Source organism: Tachypleus tridentatus, chromosome 13 (assembly GCF_004210375.1).
Source record: "Tachypleus tridentatus isolate NWPU-2018 chromosome 13, ASM421037v1, whole genome shotgun sequence".
Classification (NCBI taxonomy): Eukaryota; Metazoa; Arthropoda; class Merostomata; order Xiphosura; family Limulidae; genus Tachypleus; species Tachypleus tridentatus.
In genome coordinates, this window is record NC_134837.1 from 196,696,683 (window position 1) to 196,723,100 (window position 26,418).

At 33.5% G+C, this 26,418-nt stretch overlaps 2 protein-coding genes across 9 annotated transcripts in view; one reads left to right on the forward strand and one right to left on the reverse strand.

Moving 5' to 3' along the window:
* Positions 1–24,577, reverse strand: part of LOC143239024 (E3 ubiquitin-protein ligase MIB1-like) — a 145,283-nt gene extending 120,706 nt beyond the window's left edge. The window contains 8 exon segments of the mRNA XM_076479752.1: positions 585–729; positions 2,039–2,219; positions 4,412–4,488; positions 6,451–6,581; positions 7,189–7,255; positions 10,199–10,433; positions 11,004–11,175; positions 24,178–24,577. Of these exon segments, the coding sequence (XP_076335867.1) occupies positions 585–729; positions 2,039–2,219; positions 4,412–4,488; positions 6,451–6,581; positions 7,189–7,255; positions 10,199–10,433; positions 11,004–11,175; positions 24,178–24,427 (1,258 nt within the window). The 5' untranslated portion in view covers positions 24,428–24,577.
* A 53-nt stretch (positions 24,578–24,630) lies between these two features.
* LOC143239025 (CDK5 and ABL1 enzyme substrate 2-like) overlaps positions 24,631–26,418 on the forward strand; it is a 60,636-nt gene continuing 58,848 nt past the window's right edge. For all 8 annotated transcript variants that reach the window (XR_013020913.1, XR_013020914.1, XM_076479753.1 and 5 more), the window contains exon 1: positions 24,631–25,365. Coding sequence is in view for 6 of the 8 variants with exons in the window: in XM_076479753.1 (XP_076335868.1) it covers positions 24,935–25,365 (431 nt within the window). In the remaining 2 variants the exon portion in view is untranslated. The remainder of the gene's footprint in view (positions 25,366–26,418) is intronic.

A 26,418-nucleotide genomic window follows, 5' to 3' on the forward strand; every position in this document is an offset into this window, starting at 1 on the left:
TACAAAGGTAATTGGTGTAATGATATCAGTTATAGTATGTGATGCAGGTGAATACAAGTAAGATAATAGCTAGAAAACCCAACAGATACAACCTGCTTTCATTCATAGTAAACAGATGTTTGTTAATTTACCTAATTTGGACTAAAACATTGGTTACCTTGACTCTTGAGGCTGTATCCAAGTTGGCTGTTATTGAACATGTTCTAACACGAAAAAGCACATGGCTAATGAATATATATAACGATACAAATATTCATGAAAGCTATGTTGTATATGAAGGCTGAACTGTCAATAATGTGTTTTGACAAAATCCAAATGATTCAAGATTAGCAGCCTGTATATAAAGTAACAAAATTCAGTTTCATGTATGTTGAAAGTTTTCACAGTTTCCTTAATTATCTGGATTTCATTATTTTCATACTTAAGGCATTCAAAACAAACAACATATACAATGTTGCTTTTCAGTCAATGAATGTGTGTACACAAAACTTTACTCATAATACAGTCAGTGTTACAATACAGCTGCATGCAAGCTTTCCAGACTAAAAATGTTTAAATGGAGTATGTTAAATTTAATAACTTACCCCCACTACATGTACCAGGTAGGGCACTATCAGATGCCACTTTTGTAACAGCTGCAGGGTTGTATGTCCAAGAAGTTCCACAAACCTCAACCTTCAAGTCATTGTCATGATAGATTTGCTGAATCCTTCCAATCTTCCCAAGGGTCTGGAACATAATAAGAATATAACCTAAATCTTGCAAACACTAAAGCCCCATTACAACATATTGTGCATCTAGGATAGGTTTCCCCCAAGTTGGGTTTGCCCATCATCCTGTAAAATGTTTTCCCATGAATTTTAAATTTTTCCCAAGACTTATGATTTCTTGCAGGAAGCCAATTTTTAAAGGAAAGAAATTATAACACTGATACAAATACTTACATGTAACAATACACTGGGAAGGACCAAAAGGAACTGAAATGGGCTGTAAATTATGATAATGATATTTTACTTCACCAAAGACAAACAGGAAAAACTTTGGCATGATATTGAATCCATAGAAAAGAGTAATATGGCTGCAGGCTTTATAACCTATTTAAAAAAAAAAAGAAAGAAACATAGTCACTACAGCCAACGTGAAGTACTTGAAAGGTATGTACTATAAGCACCTTATAGCTTCCTCTTCTCAGATCAAACTTATTTCTGTTATTAATCTTCAAGATACAGTACTTTTGTATCTTTAAAAGAATTCACATAACATTCTGAAACTGGTTACATTCACTTTAATGTTTTCTACCACGAATTAAATATTTAATATTTTGTTGCTAAGGTATTATAACATAAATATTTAAAAACAACAAGAGACCTATTGATCCATCTAAGCTATACATCCTCGAAGCGAAACTAAATATATTTTAAAAAATTAAATCCAGCCCTTATCATTCATATACAGCAAACTTTCTTTTAAACATATTCAAATTTACTATCTCCACAGCATCTGAAGGCAACCCATTCCATAGGCCAACCACCCTAATAGAAAAATAAAATTGTCTTTGATAAGAAAGCTTCTACTTTCCTTAAAATGTGTATTTGCATCCCCTAGGTCTACAAGTTATGCTGTTAAGTATGATAAATATTGATCCATCACATTATAAATTCCTATTACAATCTTAAACACTTCAATCAAATATTCTCTAACTCATCTTTTTTTCAAGAGGAAACAATTTTAAGGATCTTAATCTCCTTGTATGAAAACCCATCAATCACAGATACCATTCTAGTAACTGCTCTAAACCCTTTCCAACAATTCAATGTCTCTCCTAAGGTAAGGAGTCCAAGACTAAACACAATATTCTAAATGTGATCCAACCAGTGACCTATACAAAGAAATTATAATCTCTTATGTTGGCTTTGATAAAAAAAACTTTTCCAAATGTCAATAGAAACAGCAAAATTAGTCCTTTCCAAGCATTAGAATTTAATGTGAAATTAGTGTCAGTTTTTCTAGGAATGTAAGGTAAGTATGAAAATCTTACAGGCGTCATTGCCTCAGCCCACTCGCCATGTCCTCGTTGAAGAATTTTAATTCTCTCAATATCACTACAAATCTGGACAAGATCCCCAACAGCAAACTGTTGAGTAGAAGATGTTTCTCCATAAGAAGAAGTCTGGGGTACAGAATTGACTTTCGTCAGAACAGCAGGATGAAAGGTCCACCTACATGAAGAAGAAAGTTTTATGTCAAGTTTTGCATAGAGAACAAAATGATCTGGCAATTACTTTTATTTACACAATAAAAAGAGTATTGTGTCAATTCTTTTTCTTATCTTTCATTTATATAGTGCAGGGTGTTCTGTCATTTCTTTTAATGTATACATAGTATGTGTTTAAGTTAGTACTTTTATCTACATAGTTAAGAATGTCCTTATCACAGATTTTATCCATATAGCAAATTGTGTCTTGTTTGTATATTCATCTAAAGAGCAAACTGTTTTCTGTCAATTCTTTTTAACTATTCATTAAACTATTTTGTTGGTTCATTTATAGAGTAAATTGTATTTCGTTAGTTCTGTTACCAATACAGTAAACGATGTTACGATAACATCTTTTCAAAACATATAATAAACCATATTTTATCAGTTCTTTTTCAAAATACATTGTAACTGGTTCAATATAGAATTGAATACATGATATTAAAATAATTTTGAATACATAAATCAACAAGTCACGTGAGAATCACAGCTGATATAAAATTGTGGTGGAATGGTACTTATCAGAACTACATTTTAACATTATTTGACATTTCAGAGGTAATAATGTAATCTCACTAGAAATGAATTGTTTTTGAGAAAGGTATGTAATTTCTTCCTGGTAGGTACAAATAAGCATACACTCAGATGTAAGCAGACTCAGATTTAGAATTTCCAAGGCAAAGATATCCTTTATGATACTGGAAAATAAAGTAATATGGATCAACTTGGGACAACAGGACCATTCAGAGAGAGACCTGCAATAAACTGTACTCTAACAATGATAATCAAAATGTTTCATCATGTAACAATCCCAAATGTAAGTGGTTGAAAAAACATTTCCCAGGAAACAATGTCTAAAATAATCAAAACAGATTTCATCTGGAAAGTGCTAAAAGTCACATGTACACAAGTTACTTTCAGAGAAAAAGGACCAACTGTAATAAACACCATGAACAGTGTTTTGCTGAAGAAGAATAGTATGCAGTGATAGTTAACAAAAAGTACCTCAATAACTATAACGAATCTCATGATGTTTTGTACAGATCAGGGGGTGGGAAAAAAATTCCAAAAGTGGTACACAGCATGCTGCAAAACTTGTTTTTTTGTTTGTTTGTTTTTTGAAAATAGAGTTTCATGATCATCACCAAATATTGTGCCAAAAGTAATTTAAGGTTCAGGAAAATATGTACAAAAGTTAAGGTTAACTTTCCCTACTATCATGCCAATGTTCTGAACTATTTGTTTAATACAAAAATACCAGTTTTGTACAAAATGAGGCCAATAGAGTATTATTTCACCAAGATAAAATTTCTAGTCATACCTCAAACAGATAGAGAATGCAATGGGTAATCATGTTATTCCATACAGAAATATTGGTCAAGTCACCAGAAAGAGCACCCACACATTTCTGTACTATAGGAATGTTCATATAAGTTTTGGGAAACTACTGTCCTCATTCAATGTATAGATTGTGAAAAGCCTGCAGGAAGAAGTGATGTGCTTTGAACATGATAGATTTATGACAAAACCTTTTGCAATGAACACTCCATTGCAGGGCTACTGTCAAGACGCATGGCCCTTAGACACATGCTATGATCAAATATGGCAATGTGAGCTTTGACACAATGAGACTCCAAAATAATTGTAATAAGCCATACTGAAAACTCTGTATGTAGTCAACTTGTGTTTGTCCAATTATTTTCATTTAAGTACTAGATAAGAAGATAAATTACACAGTTTAGGCTTTATACAAATGTTCCATCTAGTAACCACTCATTAAAATAGGTTATTTAAACATTCTTCAGAAGTTGTGAATTGAAACAGGTTCATTTCTAGAACACTAAAATTTCCCTAAATGAAACTTTCATTATAAGTCAAAATAAGCTAATTCAAAAGCAGTACAATACTTACAGTTAAACGTTGTCTTTGCTGCAAGACATTTAAATGAACATGCAACAAAACTGTAAAATCTAAAATGCTCTAAGTTTGCATTTCTCATAAGTCTTTCCCCCCCCCCCAACTTATTGAAATAGACTTACATACTTGACTCTGCTATGTCTGAAGTCATTTAGATGACAACCTAGACAAATAATTTTGGTTGATATTTAGTTTGATTTTAAATGCAGCATTTTGAACAATATAACAACAGTTACAAACCTATTCCCACTTGCATAAGACACCACAATATCATGATCTTCATCCACGGCTGCAACAGTCCCCGTTGTTCCTAAACACTGCAAGACAAACAAAATGTCACTGTATTTCAAAACATGTAACTGCTCATAAAATTAACCAACTCAACTCTCCACAAACTACATAAAATCAACAAGAAAAAGTAAGGCACGCATGGTTAACCTTCCTAACAAATTATTTCATCCTTCACTTTAATAACAGAAAAGAAAAACTAGGTTAAAAAGAGACATAACTTGATTTTTTTTTCATTCTATTTGCGATCTGATTTTATTACCTTTCATAATAAACAAAAACAGATCTTTTTTACATCATTTCCTTCTTATTCCTCATCAAAATTAGTTTAAAAAATATACAAATTGACTCGTTCATTAGACTAATGAATATTATTATGAATTATTAATTGCACTGCTTCATAATGTTACAGAAGTCCCAGAGGAGGTTAAAAACATGAAATATGGCCATGGTCACCACATGTTATTCAATAACAGCTTGATGGACCTTGAAGAGTTTGACCCTTTCCTACACTAGTAGAAATATTAGTGATATCCCATTTTTCAGTTATTACAGTGAAAATAATTAAGTTGCAAGAAATGGTACAAATGTTCTATGTAGTTTCTGTATGAAATTGTAAAATTACACTTAGTGTTTCTATCATATTCCAAATTATGAAATGTTAGAAATTTTGTTAAGAAACTGTTCTTGATATAACAGTGAAAACATCTCAAGAGTTTGTTGTTTTTAGAAAGTTCCATTTTATATACATCCAATCAGTTTTACTTTATTTGATATTCATAAATATATTTCTTTTGATAATTTACTTTTATGACTGAAGCCATCGACTTAACCATGTAAATCAGTAGAAACACAATACAATTAAGAAATATCTACTAATTACACATTACTTCGCCCATAAATATGGTAAAAGGTTACCATCCTCACCTACGGAAATATAACATCTTGTGAAATTTTTGTCAAGATCACCATCTAATATTTATAAATGTTTTCTACAAATAAGAAGCTCTTCTTTTTGCACATGTTATTTGAACACAATAGACTCAACAACACATTCAATATCATATTCTGTCATTCCAACAGCTTGGAATTGCAAACATTCTCATATTTCCTATACCAATATATGCCTCCAATACCTTTACAAGAATATAGCTGTAGACTTCAAATATAACACAAAACATTATCACAAATTAAAACATCATCTGAAACTGCAACAATGACCCCCCAGGCTTCTAATTACTAATGAAATATTTCAAAACTTGATACTAAGGTTGCTTTATCACCCTTCATATCTCACTCAACTTACCATTTTCACACGTGCAATGCATTTGTACGTAGCACTATTGGACTATAAATAACATAGCAGTGTCGATTAGAAATTCCCATTATCATTTGCTTCAAGCTCTAACTCTTTTAAAGATAAGAACCAATCAGAATTCTCAAGAAATGCTACACTGGTAGTTTCAACCATTAAATTTACAGTTGGACAAACAGAAATTATAAAATAAGAAAGATATTTCAAGCTAATTTAAAATGCTGAAACCTGATTGGGTGAAATAAATATAAACTTAAAAACAGGAAAAGAATACAAAAATATTAAATTCTAATGTTTAAATTCCAGACAACTTTATAAAGAATGAAATTAAAAAGTTTGAACTTTTTTTTTAATTTTCATTTGTGAATAAAACTTGGTAAGAATAATATAATGCTAAGATATCAACTCTGTTTTTGTGAAGAAAATTAAAACATATCTTACAGAAAACCTGTAATTCAGCAAATTCACTGAAAGTTGATTGTTTATCTTGTATTAATTGTTACAGTTTCATTAATGAATAGCTAAATTTCAATCCTGAAATAAACAAGTAACAAATATAACAACTAAACTCTTGCATAATAACAACTCAACAATGTAAAATCTTAATTGTCACACATGTTCCAGATAGGATCACAAAATATCTTTTAAAAGTTCTTTAAACTACTGAACTTCTTGCCTCAAACATTCCATCTGTCCAACCACCATGTCCATGCTGGAGAGACTGGACAATACCCAGGTCAAGATCCACATTAACTTGGTCACCTATCTGAAAACCATGGACACCAGCTCGACCTGGACCTTGTTCACCTACAGTGAAGACATGTAGATCAAGATCTTTCAGTCTTGTTGTCATTTTATGGATATTTTAACCTTTACTGATATTACCTATATCAGCTTACAAGATTAGGCAGAGATGAACCAGACAGCATGACAAATGGGATTTTAATACTTTGGAAAACATAATTACTCCAGCAAAAAGGAAATGCATTATAATAGAATAAAACTTCAATTTAAGCCCTCTTTTTTACCCAACATCAGAAATAAAACTAAAATGAAGTTCAACCAGAACTAATTTTCAAACTAACAGATTTTCCTTTAGACCATTAAGCAAAAATCTATTCTTTCAGATAGAAAAAAAAATCTTAAAACTTTGAAACAGTTTCTTCATTAAAAAACTTGTGTAAATGTTTCTTCTATTTTTTGTGTAAAAAATATCCACAACAAATCACCTAATAAATTAATATATTTTTTACCAATTTTTTAACCACTGTAGTTAGTTAATAAAGGAACAATGATTCTCTGTGTGTGAAGTTCAAAATTCAAATAACTGTGAAACAATTAAACTATAATTATATAGCAATTAGTAAACAGTGTATGATTAATCTCTGACTGTAGAGAAATGATTTTAACTCACCCAACAAAGGCAGATGGTCTCTGTATGCTGTTCCACCTTTAACATCATTCACTACTTTCAGGTCAGCCTTTGTGCATGGAAAAACAATAATATTAATTATATCATTTTATATTATTGAAACATTCATACCTACTAAGACAACTTTTCCTGAATCCAAAACCTCTAGAAACATTGAAATAATAGGAATGTTCTACTACTTTCAATTTATGAAATAAAATTTAAAAAAATTAATGTCAATTTAATTACCCCTTTCACAATGTGCTCAGTATAATATACAAAAGTTTGTTTACACATGTCAAGTATTTGCACTATAACTTTTGATACGATATGTGTATCTTCACAAAATGTGGTAGACTTTTGGTAAATATTACATGTATTTTATACATAAAAAAAATTTTAATGAAATATTTTTACTAAAGATCTGTTTGTGAAAATAGTCTTCTTGTACAAGCCATTAGTTGACATAATTTGGAAACCTGTGTGCAGTTTTTAGTTCCCTTATCTTTGGAAGGTCATTGGGCTATTGGAAAGGGTTCAAAGAAGAGTTATTAAGATAGGTCTTGAGATAGACGATTTGCCATGTGACAACAGTTAGAATCTCTTAACTGTTTTTTATCTAATAATTAAAAATTCTTACAGGAATTGATCAGATTCATGTTTCAATTTGAAATATAACAGTAAGATGAACCATCATAAGTTTCAGATTTAGGAAGTGTCCAATGCAACTTTACTGCAGAATTAGGCAATTACATCAGTCAACTAAGTACCAATAAGCAGTGATTAGACCAAAAAATTTCAGCTAATTAAAACTATTATTATATTGATTAATGTCACAAATATATTCAAATAATCAAAATTAGTGTTCAAGATTATTATTATTATTATTTCGGATTATTTCAACTACTTAAGACTCACATGAAAGTAATTTATTAGTTAAATGTAGTCAATTAACAAGTCTGGTGATTAATTGATTATCAGACTCCACTAATTACCCAGCCCTAATCTTCAGTTTCCATTTTTAATGACAAAGGTTGGAACTTTCACAAGAGTTTAAGAAATAAGGTTAAAGAGAAGTTAAGGGCTCAGGACCATATACAGTGACTAAAAATGGCTGATTTGGGTTGAGGAAATTTTTATGCAGAGTGAACAACGTTTCTACCTTCTTCGGTCATTGTCAGGTTCACAAAAAGAAAAAAAAGAAGAAGGTTGAGAAGTCATTCACTCCTCTGCATAAAAAATTTTCTCAACCCAAACCAGCCATTTTTACATATATATTTTACTCTACAAGTTGTTTTTCTCATCATCTCATCACTCATTCATATACAGTGACTAGTTTTCTGTTTGTTAAAATGAAAATTTGTAAGCCAGGACATAAATGACAAGTCAAGAGGCTTCTTGATAATCCATAACTTACAGACATTGTTAAAAATGTATTTTTTTGTATGTTCTCTTGTACAAAATCATTGTAACTTTGTCCTCTACAACAATGGCATTATATAAAAATCAGTTTCTACAATCATAATCATAAACTTTACAATAAGGTTATCAAAAGATGTTACTGAAAATCACACTAATGTAACTGTAAATTAAGTGTAGAAATGCTGATAAAAATAGAAACACCATGTTATTATGAAGTAGTTGTTCAGCAGAATAAAACAATTCCACCACACAAACTTCCTACTCATACAGAATTTGTAAAAATAAAACAACTTAGCCACACAAACTTCCTACTCATACAGAATTTGTAAAAATAAAACAACTTAGCAACACAAACTTCCTACTCATACAGAATTTGTAAAAATAAAACAACTTAGCAACACAAACTTCCTACTCATACAGAATTTGTAAAAATAAAACAACTTAGCCACACAAACTTCCTACTCATAAGGAATTTCTAAAAAAATAAAACAACTTAGCCACACAAACTTCCTACTCATACAGAATTTGTAAAAATAAAACAACTTAGCCACACAAACTTCCTACTCATACAGAATTTGTAAAAAATAAAACAACTTAGCCACACAAACTTCCTACTCATAAGGAATTTATAAAAAAATAAAACAACTTAGCCACACAAACTTCCTACTCATACAGAATTTGTAAAAATAAAACAACTTAGCCACACAAACTTCCTACTCATACAGAATTTGTAAAAATAAAACAACTTAGCCACACAAACTTCCTACTCATACAGAATTTGTAAAAATAAAACAACTTAGCCACACAAACTTCCTACTCATACAGAATTTGTAAAAAATAAAACAACTTAGCCACACAAACTTCCTACTCATACAGAATTTGTAAAAATAAAACAACTTAGCCACACAAACTTCCTACTCATACAGAATTTGTAAAAATAAAACAACTTAGCAACACAAACTTCCTACTCATACAGAATTTGTAAAAATAAAACAACTTAGCCACACAAACTTCCTACTCATACAGAATTTGTAAAAATAAAACAACTTAGCAACACAAACATTCTACTTGTAAGGAACTTATAAAAGTAATATAACACAGGCCTGTGATGGTTTTATTGTCTTGAATTTTTTAAAATTTCTACAGTAAATCATATATGCTAAATCCAAAAATGATATCCATTTGTACCCATCATGTACAGATATTCTCACAAAGACGTGATATATACTTTTACACAAGTGATTCATTTTGCTGAAATTGAGTCACATTTTGTTATGCTTAAAATGTTCACAACCACTGGCTACAGAGTTTTCTAGACCAATCATGATACAAGTCTTATCAAACATTCTAGAAAACAAACATAATAAACAAAAATGTTCATTGTGGTAAACAAAATAAATAATAGTTTGATCTAAATACATTTTTTCTTCCATATTTGCAAAAAAAGCCTTTACGTGACAGAAAAAAAATGCATTTTATTTTCAAAAGCTGCATAGTTGAAATATGGAAAATCCATTATTAAAACCAAAACTATTATGAAGTTTTAGTCCACAAGCCAGTGTAATTAATATAAACTAGGTAACATATGTACCATTCCCTCAAATCCAACACGATACAAGTTCTTAGCTCCATTATCCCAAATAACATAAGCTGCACTTCGAGGACTAGCTGCACTCCAATCCTGGATCTCAGTCACTTTACCTCGACGACCATTTCCTCCATCTTGATCCTCCCATTGCCAGTCAACCCCTCGAACTACACGAGCGCCAGGAAATATTCCCCGAATGGCTATCTTTTTACTTTTCCTTCTGGGTTCCATGACAACTCTGAGTAATACAAATTAAAAACACATGATGAACTGACAAGATCTGAGATAACTAATTATCAAAATGAGTAGTAGAATGTATTTAATGAAAACTTTCCAAAACCAAATACATTATTCTTAAAACCAACTGTGCAAACTTTATAATTCTTAATATCTCTGATCGATCAAGACAACAAAGCAAGATTTTTTAAAATACAAAAATCAGGAATTACTAAGCTACTTTCTTTTGAAGAGTGCATTTAGAACAACTCACCCAGATGTAGGGCTCAACAAGTTTCACTCTACACATCTTAGGAATCGTCCATGAGCATAAATAAATTGTACTGTTTCAAACAAATTCTTGCATGATATTAAATGTTTGAGAGTTGAAATGGAAATCTACAATCCACACAATACTCTGAGATATTGTTTTAGATTTTAAAATAATACACTTTTGGTTGTACAACATTCGTTAACATTAAGCAGCCTGTACTTCAAAATATTTGCAAATGATAAGTTTACAAATGCAAAAAAAAACCTATAAATTATGATACAAAGATACATGAATAATATGTTTCTTGAAATGTTTCACCTTTCACTTCCAGGTGTGGCAATACGATAGAAGCGATGCCTTAGGTGATGTTTATCCCCATGGTAACAGAGGGAGCACAGATCATAATTTGTACATTCTGCACATTTCCACCGCAGTCCAAAGATTGGCTGCTGTCTGCAGGTGTCACACATGGTTCCCTCATGTTTGATTCCTGAAGTAAAATTAATTATTACATATCTAGAAAAAACATATTACATCTAACAGACTTACACAATAAAAATAACATCTAGACAACATCACAAAAAGATAAAAAAGAAAAACATATAATATTTTGTATCATGCAAATTATATTACTCCAATTCTTTGACAGATTGTTTAGGCAGAATATTCATGATGAAACTTTGTGGAATGGATCACAACTGCCTGTTGTGGAGACACAGATGTAGAGGATGATGTTTCAAATGTCTTCCGCCTTTCGTCTTCAGGTTAGTGTGTGTGTAGGTGTTGTCAGTCTTTTATAGTGTCCTGGTGGATTGTGGAGAGCATGTTATGATTGGTTGGATTATCACTGTTTCTGATTGGAGGAGAGATTTCCTGTAGATTCAACCAATGGCAGCCACAGGTTACTTCACTAAACAATCCACAATCCACCAGGACACTACAAAAGAACACCACCAACTTCACACACACTAACCTGAAGACAAAAGACTTTCAAAACATTTATATGTAAGAACATCTCATTTGGGTTGAGAAAATATTTTACGTAGAGGAGCGAACAATGTTTTAACCTTCTTCAGTCATCGTTAGGTTCACAAAGAGAGAAAGAGGTAACTGACCGGAAGCAGACCACATGTTTGAAAGGGATTGTGTAACTGAGTGTCGGAATGTAGAGGGCAATGTTAGAAGTACACTACTGGTCCTTTAATTCTTTCCAAGAAACAAATACTTTGGAAAAAGATACTGTTTTCTACTGTCATGGCATGCCACATAATCAACTGTTTTTCATATACACGGACAAATTCACATATAACTTTTAGTGACCACATTGACTGTTACACCTCCTATACTTTAACGCTTTTGGCACTGAATAAAAAATTGTAATTTTTGGCATGGTGCTGAATATATATTTTGGACACTTCAACCAATTACGGTATCAGTACTAAAAGCATGATATCTTGGCAATAACTCAACAAAAGTCCTTGAAATGTTCAGTGATTGCACCCAATACTATATATGTTAAATTCAATACATAAGAATAACAGGAATAAAGAAAGACACCCTGATACACAATGAAGAAGTGCCATGTAAAGCACAATAATTTATTATAAATTGTATACAACTTGTTCAGCAGCCCATTGATAGTCTTTGTGGTTATAATATATCTCATGGCATGGTAAAAAGCACATGGGGAGATTGCACTATTTCCAGAAATAATTAGTCTGCTTTCTTTTCCATCCAGCTGTGTATCTATCATTGCAAAGAGTACAATCAGGTTTGTGTTTTTTGTCCTCATATTGTCCAATACTATGTCTTTCCACCAAGCGCTGACCTTTATCAGTACTTGGTCTTCCTTTTCGTTTGGCTTTGCTGACAAATTAGTCTGCTTTCTTTCCATCCAGCTGTGTATCTATCATTGCAAAGAGTACAATCAGGTTTGTGTTTTTGTCCTCATATTGTCCAATAGTCAAATTTTGAATAATCTGCTCTCTGAATAGTCTTGGAGATACCAGATTTTCACTGTTGCTCTTGCAGTCTGCACAATATATTATATATACATTAACAAGAACTAGCCTTCCTCAGTCAGTTTATGCAATCAATTATATGACCCTAACTATACCATGTGCTTACCTAAAGCAGGGGCAGATTCCAGGCCACGAACGTCTTCATTATCACTCTCATCCGTTACAAGTAAGCTTTCATTATCATCTGGCTCAAACTCTTTGTCACTCTCCTCATTGTTAAAAATAATATCAATTACTTCTTTGGTGGTATAAGCTTTTCCTTTCAGCATTGTAACAACATCGCAAGTATCAACAGAATATGCAAGGAAGGCATCTTCTAAAACAATAAACAGTATTGATCTACACAGGCTAGAAAACAAAGAACTCACGTGATCTCCAGTTTAAATTTCTGCTGGGAATCCCAAGTAAACAATGAATACATGTGGTTCTAGCCTCAAGTGGGTCTACAGGCCTGTGTGATTATGATAATTAGCCATGAGGGTATGTTGTTTACATCTTATCAATGAAAATCGCCTGCCGGGCTGAGCCTTCAAGTCGACTGAGGGTGCCAACCACACCGAAAGGGTTAATTCTGATTGGCTTAGACTAGCAAAATTATGTGTGCAAAAATACATGTTTAAACTATCTTGTTGTACATAGACATCAAATATTCATAACTGAAAAACTAAGACAAAATTTTGAAGTTTAAATCAGAAAACTGGATATTAATTGTTACCAAATTCACACTGGAAAGAAGATTTGATCAAGAATGAAACCGATCATCACAGTTCAGTGGCACAATGTGAACACAGACCAGCTTAGTCAGGAAACCCTGTTTTGTTCATTAAAAAAAGGTGAAATCCAGTGAATATGAAGTACCTTCTATGTTCAACACTGTAAACAAAGAATCAAAATACAACATCAGCCACCTAACAGCTCACAGTCCTTGTTGCTGTTTTGAAAATATCAGATATTTCACAGCTCTAAAGACTTTATGTTCTTATTGGTTGATAGTCTTCATGATTATTTCAGTATGTTTCACAACTTACAGGTTTTACATTTATATGGCATAGCAATAAGTTATTACAAACATCAACACAAGTGTCAATATTTTATTTTTGTTATGACTAATCTTTTAGCCAAAGCAGTTTTTTAAACAGTCAAGAAATTTTCAAAAATAAACTCCTTATAAAATTATTAAAGCATTTCAGTCAAGAAATGTGTTATAACTTTCATTAAAACTTCATTAAACCTTAAGCTTTGACATACTACATCAACAACATCAAATGGAACTGTCCCATTAATTTGTCTTGTATTTGTACACTGAAGATTTTCATCAGCTGCTTGCTATGTCACCACAAATAAAAGGTTTCTCTGTGTGAATCTCCCAAATTAATAACAAAGATAATATAATTTTAAAAGTATACCAATATAAGAATACACCAGCATGAATATCTTAGAGAATGCTGCTAAGGCCTGTTCATTTATTCAAGACTCATACAAACATAAAATTGTATGAAACATTTCACAACAATTTATGATAAGTTGTACATAGTTCAATCATTAATCAACTGTCAGAACAAATATGGTGGCCAACACATCAGACAGATGATTGGTTGGTTGATTCAGTGTTTTATGGCACAAAGCAGCTAGACTATCTGTGTCAAACAACTGGTAAAAAGTTAAAATTAAAGTAAATTCTGTAAAATTCATAAAAGGAAATTTAGGTAAAACAAAACAAAGTTAAAAAAAAACATAAATAGCATAAAACCGATGTTTATATCTAGTCTACAATGTTTAAGAGAAAAACTACAGTAACACAAAGAACTTTCTGTAGCATAATTGTAATTATCATAACTCACCAGGAATACTAACATGTAAGTTCAAAAACCACCGTCAGTTGGCCTTTCCAGCCCTGGTTCTGAGTTAATTGACATTATGGCCATTTTCACAAAGTAATAAAAGTTTTAAAAGACTTGTAGCAAAATTATAATAATAACTCCCCAGTATGACTAATAAGAAGTTCAAACAGCAGCATTAATCACCTGAAATTGGCCTCTCCAGTAGTGGTGTCAAGTTATTTAATGTTATGGCCATTTTCTAATTTCAAATCAAACAAGAGAGACTGTGATTCTTAAAATGGAACCACATTAAAAAGATTTAATGAATAAATTAAAAACCTTAAATTGCATTAAAAAGATTAATAGCCTTTAAAAACTAAAACCTTTACCAAGGTGGACAGTGTCACCATCACCAATAACACTAACGTTATAAATAAACCTTGGGACAGAACATGTTTAAAATGGTGCCGTCTTAGAGAATCGTAATGATGGCAAGAAAGTAAAATCCAGCATCTTGTCTTCTGAGTGTTACACAGACTACACACTGGTGCATCAGTTCCAGATAAAAGAAAACAATGAGTTAAGAAACTGTGACCAATGCATAGTCTAGTTAGAACAACTTCCTCTTTCCGATCCTTAAAAGCAAGACGGCCAAAGTCCAATACAAGATTTTATTTGGAAAAGCTTGTTTTCATGTTTCTCACTCCAAGTCGACCACCAGCTGGCATGGAGCCAAGTCTTGAATACAGGACCAAAGTCCATGTATGGAATAGGCACAGAGGTGACAGTGCCATAGCAGATAAATTTAGCTGCTGTGTCTGCAAGTTCGTTCCTGCGAATACCAACGTGGCCTGGTATCCAGAAAAACTGGATGGAAGTAGATGTTAATGAGACATGGGCCAATCTGTTTTGAATATCAGCGAAAACAGGGTGTGAACCAACGTGAAGCAATTTCAGAGCCAGAAGAGAACTGAACAAGTCAGTATAAGTAATGCAGTTTGAGTACTACTTAGCTTCTATGTGATCCAAGGCAGGAAAAATGACACACAGTTCAGCAGTGAACACAGAAGCTGTAGAGGGAATTCTGCACACAACCATCAAACTGCAACAAACCATGGCAGAGCCCACACAGTCACCTGATTTTAAACTATCCTTACAAAATGGAATTGAAAGATGTTCAGTAAATAAAAGACGGTACTTCTAATCAGGGGTATCTGCTTTTCTCAGATGACTTAAAGAAAGGTCACATTTGGGGACTGTATTAAGCCATCGTGGGATGGGCTGACCAGTGGATACTGCAATGTTATCCAAGGACAGACCCAATTTATCCAACTGTGCCTGGATACGAAGGCCAAAAGGAGCAATGGCAGATCTTCTGGTCTGAAAAAGTATGGCCCACTGAGGAAGGAAAAGACAACCCCAAGGGAATGCTCTGATAAGAAACAAAGTTTTGAAGCATATAATAAAGACAGTTGCAAACGATGGAGGTGCAAAGAAGGTTCATGAGACTCTATGTATGAGATCTGAACTGGGGAGCTGAAGAAAGCCCCAGTGAAGAGCCAAAGTCACTGATAATGAATGGGGTCCAGCATCTTTAAGGCTGAGGGTCTGGCAGAGAAATAGACCAGTGATCCATAATTGAGTTTCGATTTGATAAGAGCACGATATATCTTTAGCATGGAATGTTGATCAGCTCCCCATATGGTGGTAGAAAGAACATGAAGAATGTTCAGTGTTCTTGTACATTTGACCTGTAGCAACTTAATGTGTGGTATAGAAGTCAGCTTATGGTCAAAGATAAGCCCTAAGAACTTGATTTCAGGGACCACAGGTAGCACAGCTTCACCAATACGGAGCTCAGGATCAAGATGAATTCCCTGTTGGCAGAAAAAGTACATGCAAATGGTTTTAGAAAGAAAGAAATTGTAGCCGCTTGCTGTGATCCACTTCAGTAAACGATTGAGGGCAGTCTGTAGCTACCACTCAACATACCTCACATTCGACGACTGACATGAGATGTGAAAGTCACAGACACACAGCCCGTTTGCAACAATGAGAGGGAGTTGTTCAGCCATGGCATTAATTTTTATACTGAAAAGGGTGACACTCAAAACACAGCACTGAGGGACTCCAAATTCCTGTAGAAAAGAATGGGAAATTGTTGAACCCACACAAATTTGGAATCTCCTATCCATCAACAAATTTTAATAAAAATGGGCAAATGGTCATGTAACCCATACCTCCATGTTGTGTCATAAGCCTTCTTAATGTCAAAGAATATTGACACAAGATTTGAGAAAAGCTTCTATGATTGACGTTTCAAGTCGAATCAGGTGGTCCATGGTGGAGCTCTGTCATCGGAACCCACACTGGGTAGATGAGAGGAGGTTGTTTGATATGAGAAACCAAACAAGACAAGCATTAACCATCCTCTCTAAGGTCTTACAGAGACAGCTCGTCAAAGCAATTGGATGGAAGTTTGAAAGAATCTTGGGATCCTTCCCAGGCTTAGAGAAAAGTAGGACAATAGCCTGGTACCAGGCATCAGGAAAAAAATTCTCCTGCCAGATCAGGATAAAACAATTAGAAGAATAGCAAAAGAAGCTGGAGATAGATGGTGCAGCATTTCATAGTATACATCATCATGTCCAATCAATGTACTGCCAGACCGATGAAGGGCCAGTTTCATGTCCACCAATGTAAAGGAAAGATTCATAGAGACAATCAGCTCAAAAATAAAAAGAGGTGATCATACTACCCGAGTCTTGATGGCTAAGAAGGTGGAGGAAGAAGCAGAAGTGCTAGATACCTGGCATAAGCTTTCACCAAGAGAATCGGCAATGCTCCAAATCTAAGATACTTCCTAGCCATCAGAGAGTAAGATCGAGAGGGGGACAGAATTATATTGCCCACTGAACTTTCAAATCTTATCCCGTGTTGAGGTTTTAGGAATACATTGAGCAGCTGCTTGTATCATACAGTCACTTTCTGCTGCCACACAGTCACCTATTGATGGCTTAGAGATGATGGCAAGATCAAGATCTACGAGAGCAGTGAAAGAGGGCCAGTTTGCGTGATCCAGCTTCCACTGGGGCATGCTGGTCACGTGGCATCAACCACAGCCAGTCTCTCTCTAAATTACAGGAAAATGATCACTGCCTTGTGGATTATTGCCAACCCTCCATGAAAAATGGGAGAATACTGATGGGGACAAGTTGAGAGATCAATAGCAGTAAAGGACTGACTAAGTAAATGAAAACAAGTAGAAGAACCAATATTGAAAAGAGAAAGGATGTGATCAGAGAGCATAAGCTCTACAGAGCGACCCCTCCCATCAATATCAAAATTTCCTCAGAGGGGTTGATGTCCATTAAAGTCTCCCAGGATTAAAAAGGGAGATGGCAACTGTTCAATGAGAGCCTCATGGTCTGACTGATCACAGTTCTCTCCAGGCGACAGGTAGAGAGAACAAACAGTGATGGTACGACCCAAGAAAACAAGAATGGCTACTGCCTCCAAGGGTGTATCAAATGGCAAAGACAGGGTGAGCACATGCTCATCAACCAACAGTGCCACCCCTCCATGCACTCATCCATCACACAGCCTGTCATTTCTGTACAATGAAAACTGCTGAAAGGTGACTGTATCGGCAGGTTTCAGAAATGTTTCCTGTAAGGAAAGACATTCAGGATGGTAGGAAGCAATCAGTGTTTTGGTATCATCCACACTAGAACATAAACCTCAACAATTCCATTGTATCAAGGTGGCCATTTTTAAAGATGTGTAGGCGAATTGGGTGGAGAACATTTCTGTTTACAATCACGCCTTTTTTTTCTCACTGTCCTTATTTGAGGTTGGTCTCTCGAACTCCATGGATCCTGCTCTGGGTCAACTGGGCAGGTCTTTGCTGTTGGAAGGGGGTTTCTGTGACTGAGGACATGAACAAATGATTGTTTTGCATCTTGGGGTGGGAGAAGAAGATGTATCTGAGGAAATGCCTGTACCCAGAACTAAAGGATGAGGATCTTGGGGTTTGTTGGAATGTATGTAAGGGATAGAGATGGGTGTAGAAATTGATTCATCAACTTTTTTCATTTGTTTTGAGAACGATTCTCTTGAAGGCACAGAGAGATCTGTCTGCACTCCCACTGTAGTAGTGGAACGATGTGCAGCAGCCCACTTCCAAGATGAAGTGGTGGACAGTGACTTTCGAGCCTCGGGATAAATAATGTTATGAATCATTTTCAAATGCTGCACCTCTTTTTCTTCCAACCACTAAGGGCAAGAACAAAAGTAGAATGGGTGAGAACTATTGTAATTGATGCAAAGAGTGTCCATTTCACACTCAAAGGCATCATGGTCCTTGCCACCACAATGAGCACATGTCAGGAAACCACAACACGATGTCTTTGAGTGACCAAACCTCTGACACTGGAAAAATTGGAGAGGGTTTGGAATGTACGGCCATACCCTACAATTAAGATAACCTGCCTTGATGGTGGCAGGTGCAGTGTGGTGATGTGAATGTCAGAACAAGGAAAATAGCAACAATATAACTCCATCTTTGCAAGTGGAGATACACATCACTGCAGAAAATCCTTGAGTGTATAAACCAGCGAGAATATCTGACTTGGAGATGTTCTTCAAATCTTTTTCAACAATAACTCCTTGTGATAAACTCAAAATAGCATGAAGCATAACCTTAATAGGTATATTCCCAATTGCCTTTCAATTCAAGAGGAGTTCACTGTGTTGAGATGTGGATGTTTCCACCAATATGTCACCAGAGTGAAGCTTCTTTACTGACTTTGGAGATGCAGCAAGTACTTCTAGTCCTTTCTGAAAGAAAAAGAGACATCTGCCCTAAAGGTTTCTATGAAAGAGAATGTAGGATAAGAAAATGAGGTACAACAGGTGGTACAGATGTAGAAGATTGCTGCTCAGAAATTTCAAGACATGGTTGTTTACCTATGGACTGTTTTTCACTATTTTATTTAAATTTTTATTTGGAGGATCCATAAAAAAAAAAAAATTTCGGTGCCCACTGACCCCACCCACCATGGAGCCCTATGAGGGCATGCACTACAATGTCAAGCAAGGACACTGCAGTAACACCAAGGTTTTTGTGAGCACTATACCAAAACACCAGTATCAGACACAAGGCCCACAACAACTGCTGAGAACTTCCAACACTGGAACATGGTTGACCCTAGCCTGAGTAGACCAGCCGACTGGCCCAAGGGGGCCCACCCCAAGGCCACCCATCTGTAGGAATTCAAGGCCAAAGTGGTGTGTTTGGGTTGGACCCCTCAACCACCAGGATCCTCTCCTTCCCTTCACAGGTCGCCACACATGGCAAACACGTAGGTGGATGTTTCGATTCCAGAGGAGGTAAACTGAAAGAACAGAACCTTCCCTGTGAAGTCCCCTCACCACATACAGGAATCCACACCGAGGAGTCAAACAGCCAAATCTATCTTTGTTGTATCACATTTATGGATTACATCAATAGCATACTTAAGAATTACATGTAAGAACTGATGCCCTTATCTCTTAATGATAAAGTATAAAACTCAAATGAAGTACAAAGTTGATATTTGTCTCTGAATCAACGATATTATTACCACTTTTACCCACTGATTAAATTACCTTTGAACAAAATGCCATTTGTGCATGCAATAAGTGTACAAGTGAACCACAGAACACATCAAGAATAGCTGAAGAGGTACTTAGAATACAAGTTAAAGCAAAAAGAAAAACAGTCTAGGTTTCTGGTTATAATATTTGGATAAAAGCATCAAAGTGCTATGGCTTTTTTTTTTTAATAAAAATCTTTCCAAACAGATACCTCATTATAATATTGATATAAATTTGAAAAAAACTGTGGTATTATCACTGGGAGGGCATTCACCTAGGTCATATTTCTAAGTTTCTTCCTCAATACTAAATCAACAGATAATCAGCAAATAGTCATAAAAACTAAAACACAATACAGTCTAAAACTTTATAAAGAAAGTAAATCAAATTAACATGCATTAAAACAAAGATAATGTTCTCAGCCAACACAGCATTAGACAAAGTCTCAACAAATTATTCTTAAATCTAGGAGCCAGGCCCAGGCTCAATATATTTTGAGTTAGTTGTATGGCTATGGTACGAGACTAGGTTTTAAATTAAAAACCAAAAAGTTCATTATATAATACACATTACATTTCAGTATGTGCAAGTATTAAAATAGTAGACTAAATAACTATAACTGAAGTGGATTCTTGTAATGAGCGAAAGTAGAATAAAAATAATCACTACAATATCGACAGAAGTTTTATTCATGTAATGTGTTTCTTAGTAATCATATATTACTTGTTTTCAGTGTAACAATTTTTTTAAATAATATTTTACATTTATAAAAATACAGAGAAAATTGTAAGATGAATAAAATTAGTTGTAAACTTTCTGAATATTTGGGAAACAGGATTTTTTTAAAGCTAGTTTGAGTTTAGAAGTGTTGTCATTCACTTTAGAGAGTATATTCAGGTTTAAACCATTTATTATAGATTATTGATGTATTCAAAAAGGTTCAAAAATGTGTTACCAAAATGATTAATGATTTTAGTAGAAAACTCCAACTTTAAAATTTGTTTATTCTGAAGTGCAGGAAAATTGGAATGATGTGATTCATATGTTTAAATTCATTACTGGCTTGAATTGTTGAAAGGGTAAGGTTGAGGATAAAATCCTAAATATCAAAAACCACAGTATCCAACATGGTTGTCACTTGTGATGTGTGGAAAACTGGTGTTTAGTTCTAAAACCACAGTGTCCAACATGGCTATCACTTATGATGTGTGGAAAACTGGTGTTTACTTCTAAAAAAAACAGTGTCCAACATGGTTGTCACTTTTGATGTGTGGAAAATTGGTGCTCACTTCTAAAACCACAGTGTCCAACATGGTTGTCACTTGTGATGTGTGGAAAATTAGTGTTTACTTCTAAAAACCACAGTGTTCAACATGGTTGTCACTTGTGATGTGTGGAAAATTGGTGTTTACTTCTGTCACTGATTTTTTTAAATATAATTAATTCTATCAATACATAATTGAAAATATTATTTTGTATTTTTATATACCTCTATCTTTAAAATCACAGTTAAATTTTTGTCATGTGGCAAAAATATTAACACATTCTTGCAATTTTGATGATTATGATAAAACAGTTTGACACTGCTATATTAGAAGAAATAAACATAAGGTTTAGAAGCAATAAGACTGAAGGTAGAGTTTGGCAATTACTTCAATCATCATGTAATATAATTAATTATTCAATATTATTTTTTGATCATTGAACTCTGAAGTCTCATGTAAAAATATCAGATTAACTAAACAAATCAGTTATCAAATTCACTAAAAGCCTAGTTATTAGGAAGTTTGAATATTCAATAGTTAATTTTAGAATATTCTAACAAAATCAAAATACTTTTATTTAATTGTGAATAACTATCTTGAATAAAATATTTCACTTTTCCTTTTTCTTAATTAGATGACACAGAGGATCCAACCAAAGTGGTCAACTATAAACATATGTTCAAGTAGCTTAAATTTGCAAATAGGTAGATAGATAGGGTGCCTTATGTTACTACAGAAAAAAAAAGGAAGTCAAATGGAGCTGATAATGTATAAAACTAACAGCAAGAACTCTAACATGTAAATTAACACATTGTAGATAGGCTCAGTCCATGAACAAAGCCCATACTGGAAAAGCAATGACAACTATAATTTCAAATTTACTATACACATCTTTACAAAATCTAGCAAGTTTTTAGTAATATGTACAATTCTATCGTACACAAAAAGTCAAGGATTTGTACTCAAGCTATGTCTGTAAACTGACAATATCAGTTTGATTCAGATTGGTTATGTTCACGTGAAGAAAAGAAAATACTTCTGTCCATTGTAACATTTTAGATTCTTTAAAACCTTTGAAAAGTGTACATACAGTTTTTTTCAATATCCCTGTGTATTTCATCTGATATTTCCACTTCTCTACCATGAAATGTTGCTAAATCAGCAGTGTGAGATGAAATTAACAGTTGATAATCCTGACATCAAGTACAAAACACCAGGTTGAACAGTTATCTGTAAAGGGTCATAAAAACAGGACTTTGATCCTCACCCATGCTTAGGGTGAAATATAAGCAAAGTGTTAAAATATAGATGTGGTTCTATGAAGGATCTTAGTAGTAAGATTTTCATTGAATATCATGAGACTGTTGAGCATCTATATATTTTATTATCTTCTGCTTTCACAAAAGTTACTAACACTACTCCTGACACTGCACAGGTTACATGAAAACTGGAATTAACATGAATTACATAAATACTAATTTCTAGTGATATGTAGAAAGACAGAATGATTTAAAATATGTAAAACACTAAGAGCCAAACAAGGTTTGTTTTTTCCCAAAAATTCAGCAGAGGTAAAGTATCTGATATGTGAGCTTCTTTCTCTTTTGGTATGTAAAGAACAAATGGCCAGGTACCTACAGATTGAAAGGTTTCTAAGCTTTTTCTCATTTCTAAATGGAATTAAGAAAATTGTCATGGAAATTATTGGCCAGTTTATCCTACCTTTGTAGTGGGGGAACTTGTGAAACATCCAATGAAAATGTTTTAGAAGATTTCATAAATAAAAAAAAACTTTGATCTGTTTGAGAACATTAGTTGTTAGATGAAGAAAATGTGTCAACTCAATGTACTTATGTTTTTAAATTTTTTTGGTATATTACCAAAAGGAAGTTAGGTAAATATTAATTAAATAAATGTAATGTTGTTTAATGTGAGACAGCAAAAGGAGGTTATTTACCAATCAATTCACTTAAATTAGATTACTGTTACCAACTGAGTGCTTCGAGAGCCAATACTTTGCCATTTCCTCTTTCTTATTTACATTAATAAATAACAATTAGTAACGTTTGATGACTACATTAATTTTTTTGTATTTCTTGTTGTAATGAGGGCACCGAGATACTATAGTTGAAATAGCAAGTTGAACAAATTTGGCAAATAAACTTTAATTGTAGCAAGTTTGGGATAATAACTGCAGACAATCATAATTTTATTCACACATATAGATAAGAGGTAGTTTTATTGAAGTTTACAAAGTTATAGTGGAATTGAAAAGGATAAAGGCTTTATTCTTTATGCTATATTCTGAAAACAAGGACAAAGCCTATGACATGGATTGGTAACCTTCAACTCATCAGTGATGTCATCATAACTCACAACACTGTCAATTTTATCCATTGAAATAGAGGTTTCATATATTGCAGTTCTCAATATCTTGTGTATTTAATGAATTTGAAAAAATGACTCTTCTTATCATGGGAATTGCTCATCCATGGCCAAGAACAAAGGTGAGTATACAGGGATAACCTTAAAATTATCCATTGTTGTGTACATATTAAAATAATTATTAATGTAGCTTGACTCATCTACTAAGCAACTAAACAAACTGCAGCACATTCAGTCACTGTAATTTTTGTATTAATATTGCTCTTGTAGTATTAAGCTTCATTTATGTCTGACAAATTTAATATCAAACTCTGAAGTAAAATAATATAAAATTTAGTTGGTAACAGTTACAATGTGATCATACCTGTTGGAGCACTATCTATAATTCTTAAGTCATAAGCTCCAGAACATCTGTAATTCGCAGCTGTTCCATTATCCCAAACAACAACTACCTCTTCTGGGGACTCAAAATTTCGAACAGTTCCAACATGACCCTCCCCCCCATCTTGTTTTCCCCATTTCCAGTCAGGTCCACGCATAACCCTTCCACCAACTCCTTCCATGATATTTACTCTGTTACTTCGATTGCTTCCATTAGTTGTACTACTTTCCATATCTGAAGTGACAGAAATTATTTATCAAAATATTTGTTTATCGTAAAAACTGTCTTCAAAATGTAAACATTATCAACATTACGAGATAACCTAACTCAGAAATCAGACAACTCCACCTCTCGCTTTTATTGCGCGATATTGTACGAGACGACCCTAGCGGCGAATATTAAAATAAAAACTGAATTTCGATTAAGCAGGCTAACATTCCCGTCCAGTCTGATAAGATGTAGTAATAAAGCTAGAGACCTAGTTTAAAGTTTGAAAATATATTGTTGGGAGTTAAAATAGTAGGAGTTTTTGTTTTTTCTAGTATTTAGCCACATAACAAAAACACAGTTATAGTTGTGTCGGCGTTATTGTAAATTTAGAGAAAGGTTGGAAATAAACTTGTATGCAATGTCTGGAAATGTTTAATTTTTTTAATTGACTTTCTTTTTTTTATACATTTTGTGGATCATATCATGTCCAAATGCAATTGAACGGATGTGACATCATTCTGGGGAATATATGCTAAACATAATGGCGACGGTGTTAAAGCGTCAGAGGTCACGTCGCCGGGTAGCTGCATTAACGTTTTTATCTAATATATCACTTGATGGGACACATAGAGATACCAGATTTGGAATATTCAATCTCAGTTTCCAGCCATGCCAGATAAACAATGAATTAAATACGACCACGTCAAAAGAAGAAGTAAAAGAAAATGTAAACAACCCAATTTCACACACTAACAACGATATTAAAGCTAACTGTCAATATGACTATGAAGCTGCTACGGAAAAACAAAAATATCGTCAAGCGAGCTGGAATGCAGCAGCGGAATATCAGAACAACGAGTCTGCGAAACATGAAGGGAAATTTACAATCACCACTACTACTAGTACTATGTCTTTATTGTCGTCTAGCGTCACAAGTCACAACTCAAAGGAAAATGAAAAGTAAGACAATTATTCTTTACTAGTTCTACACTAGTAAAATAAAGTGGAGATTTGTACAGTCTTTGCTAGAACTTTTGAGTTTCATGTCTTTGGTATACCGGGCCTATTTAAATATACGTGAGTTGAGATTTATGTAATTTGTTTTTTTAGCTACTGTGATGGTAAAATAGGAAATATTTTATTTAACAGAAATGAACTCATGCATATGAGAGACAGGATATAAATTATAATGGATTTTAGTAAAATTCAGAGTGTATTTGGTTTCGGGTATATGACATGAAACCAAACCATAAATCATGTTTTCTTAATGAGGTTGTTAAACCATGTAAGGACTTATAGAGACGTGGTGTGCCCAAAAGGATGAGGAATTACTTGAATTTTCAGTTCCCAAATGTTTCAGTTGGTATTCGTAAAAGAGAAGGAAGATTATATCATTAATAAGTGAAAAACACCAAGACTTTTTTGCATTGGTAAAATACAAAATAATAAGATATGTAAAAGTAATCCAAGTTAAGTCATAAAACCTACTTTTAAGGCAGAGAGAGGCAGTAAGTACTTGTAAGATCACACCTCTCCTGCAAAGGAAGTATGGTATGAAACATAAGGCCATCTGCATCATTAAGTTTACTTCTCTAAACATCAGAAATACATATTTTTATATGATTTATTTTTTCAATAGAACTTTCTGTAGGTTGCAAAAAAAAAGAAGAGAGGAAAAACAGTAAACTTTAAGTTTTTTATATGAAACATGTTTTCTAGTTGAACCTTAGAATGCTAAGTAGTTTTGATTATTTACTTTTAAAAATATTAATATGATGGAAAGAAGAGAGGAATGGGCTACCAGAATAATAGTCTTGTTAAAATAAATTGTTTTGAAACTTTAGGGAATGAAGACAAGGGTGAATACTTTTAATGTTATAAAGTACAAGAACTGAAAAAAATACTAATTATTCTTATTAAAGGAAATTTCTAGTAATAAAGATCAAAATAATAAATATTTCTTTCAGGTTTCCCAGAAAGAATAGAACAAGTATAATTAATTTTGTGTTTCTT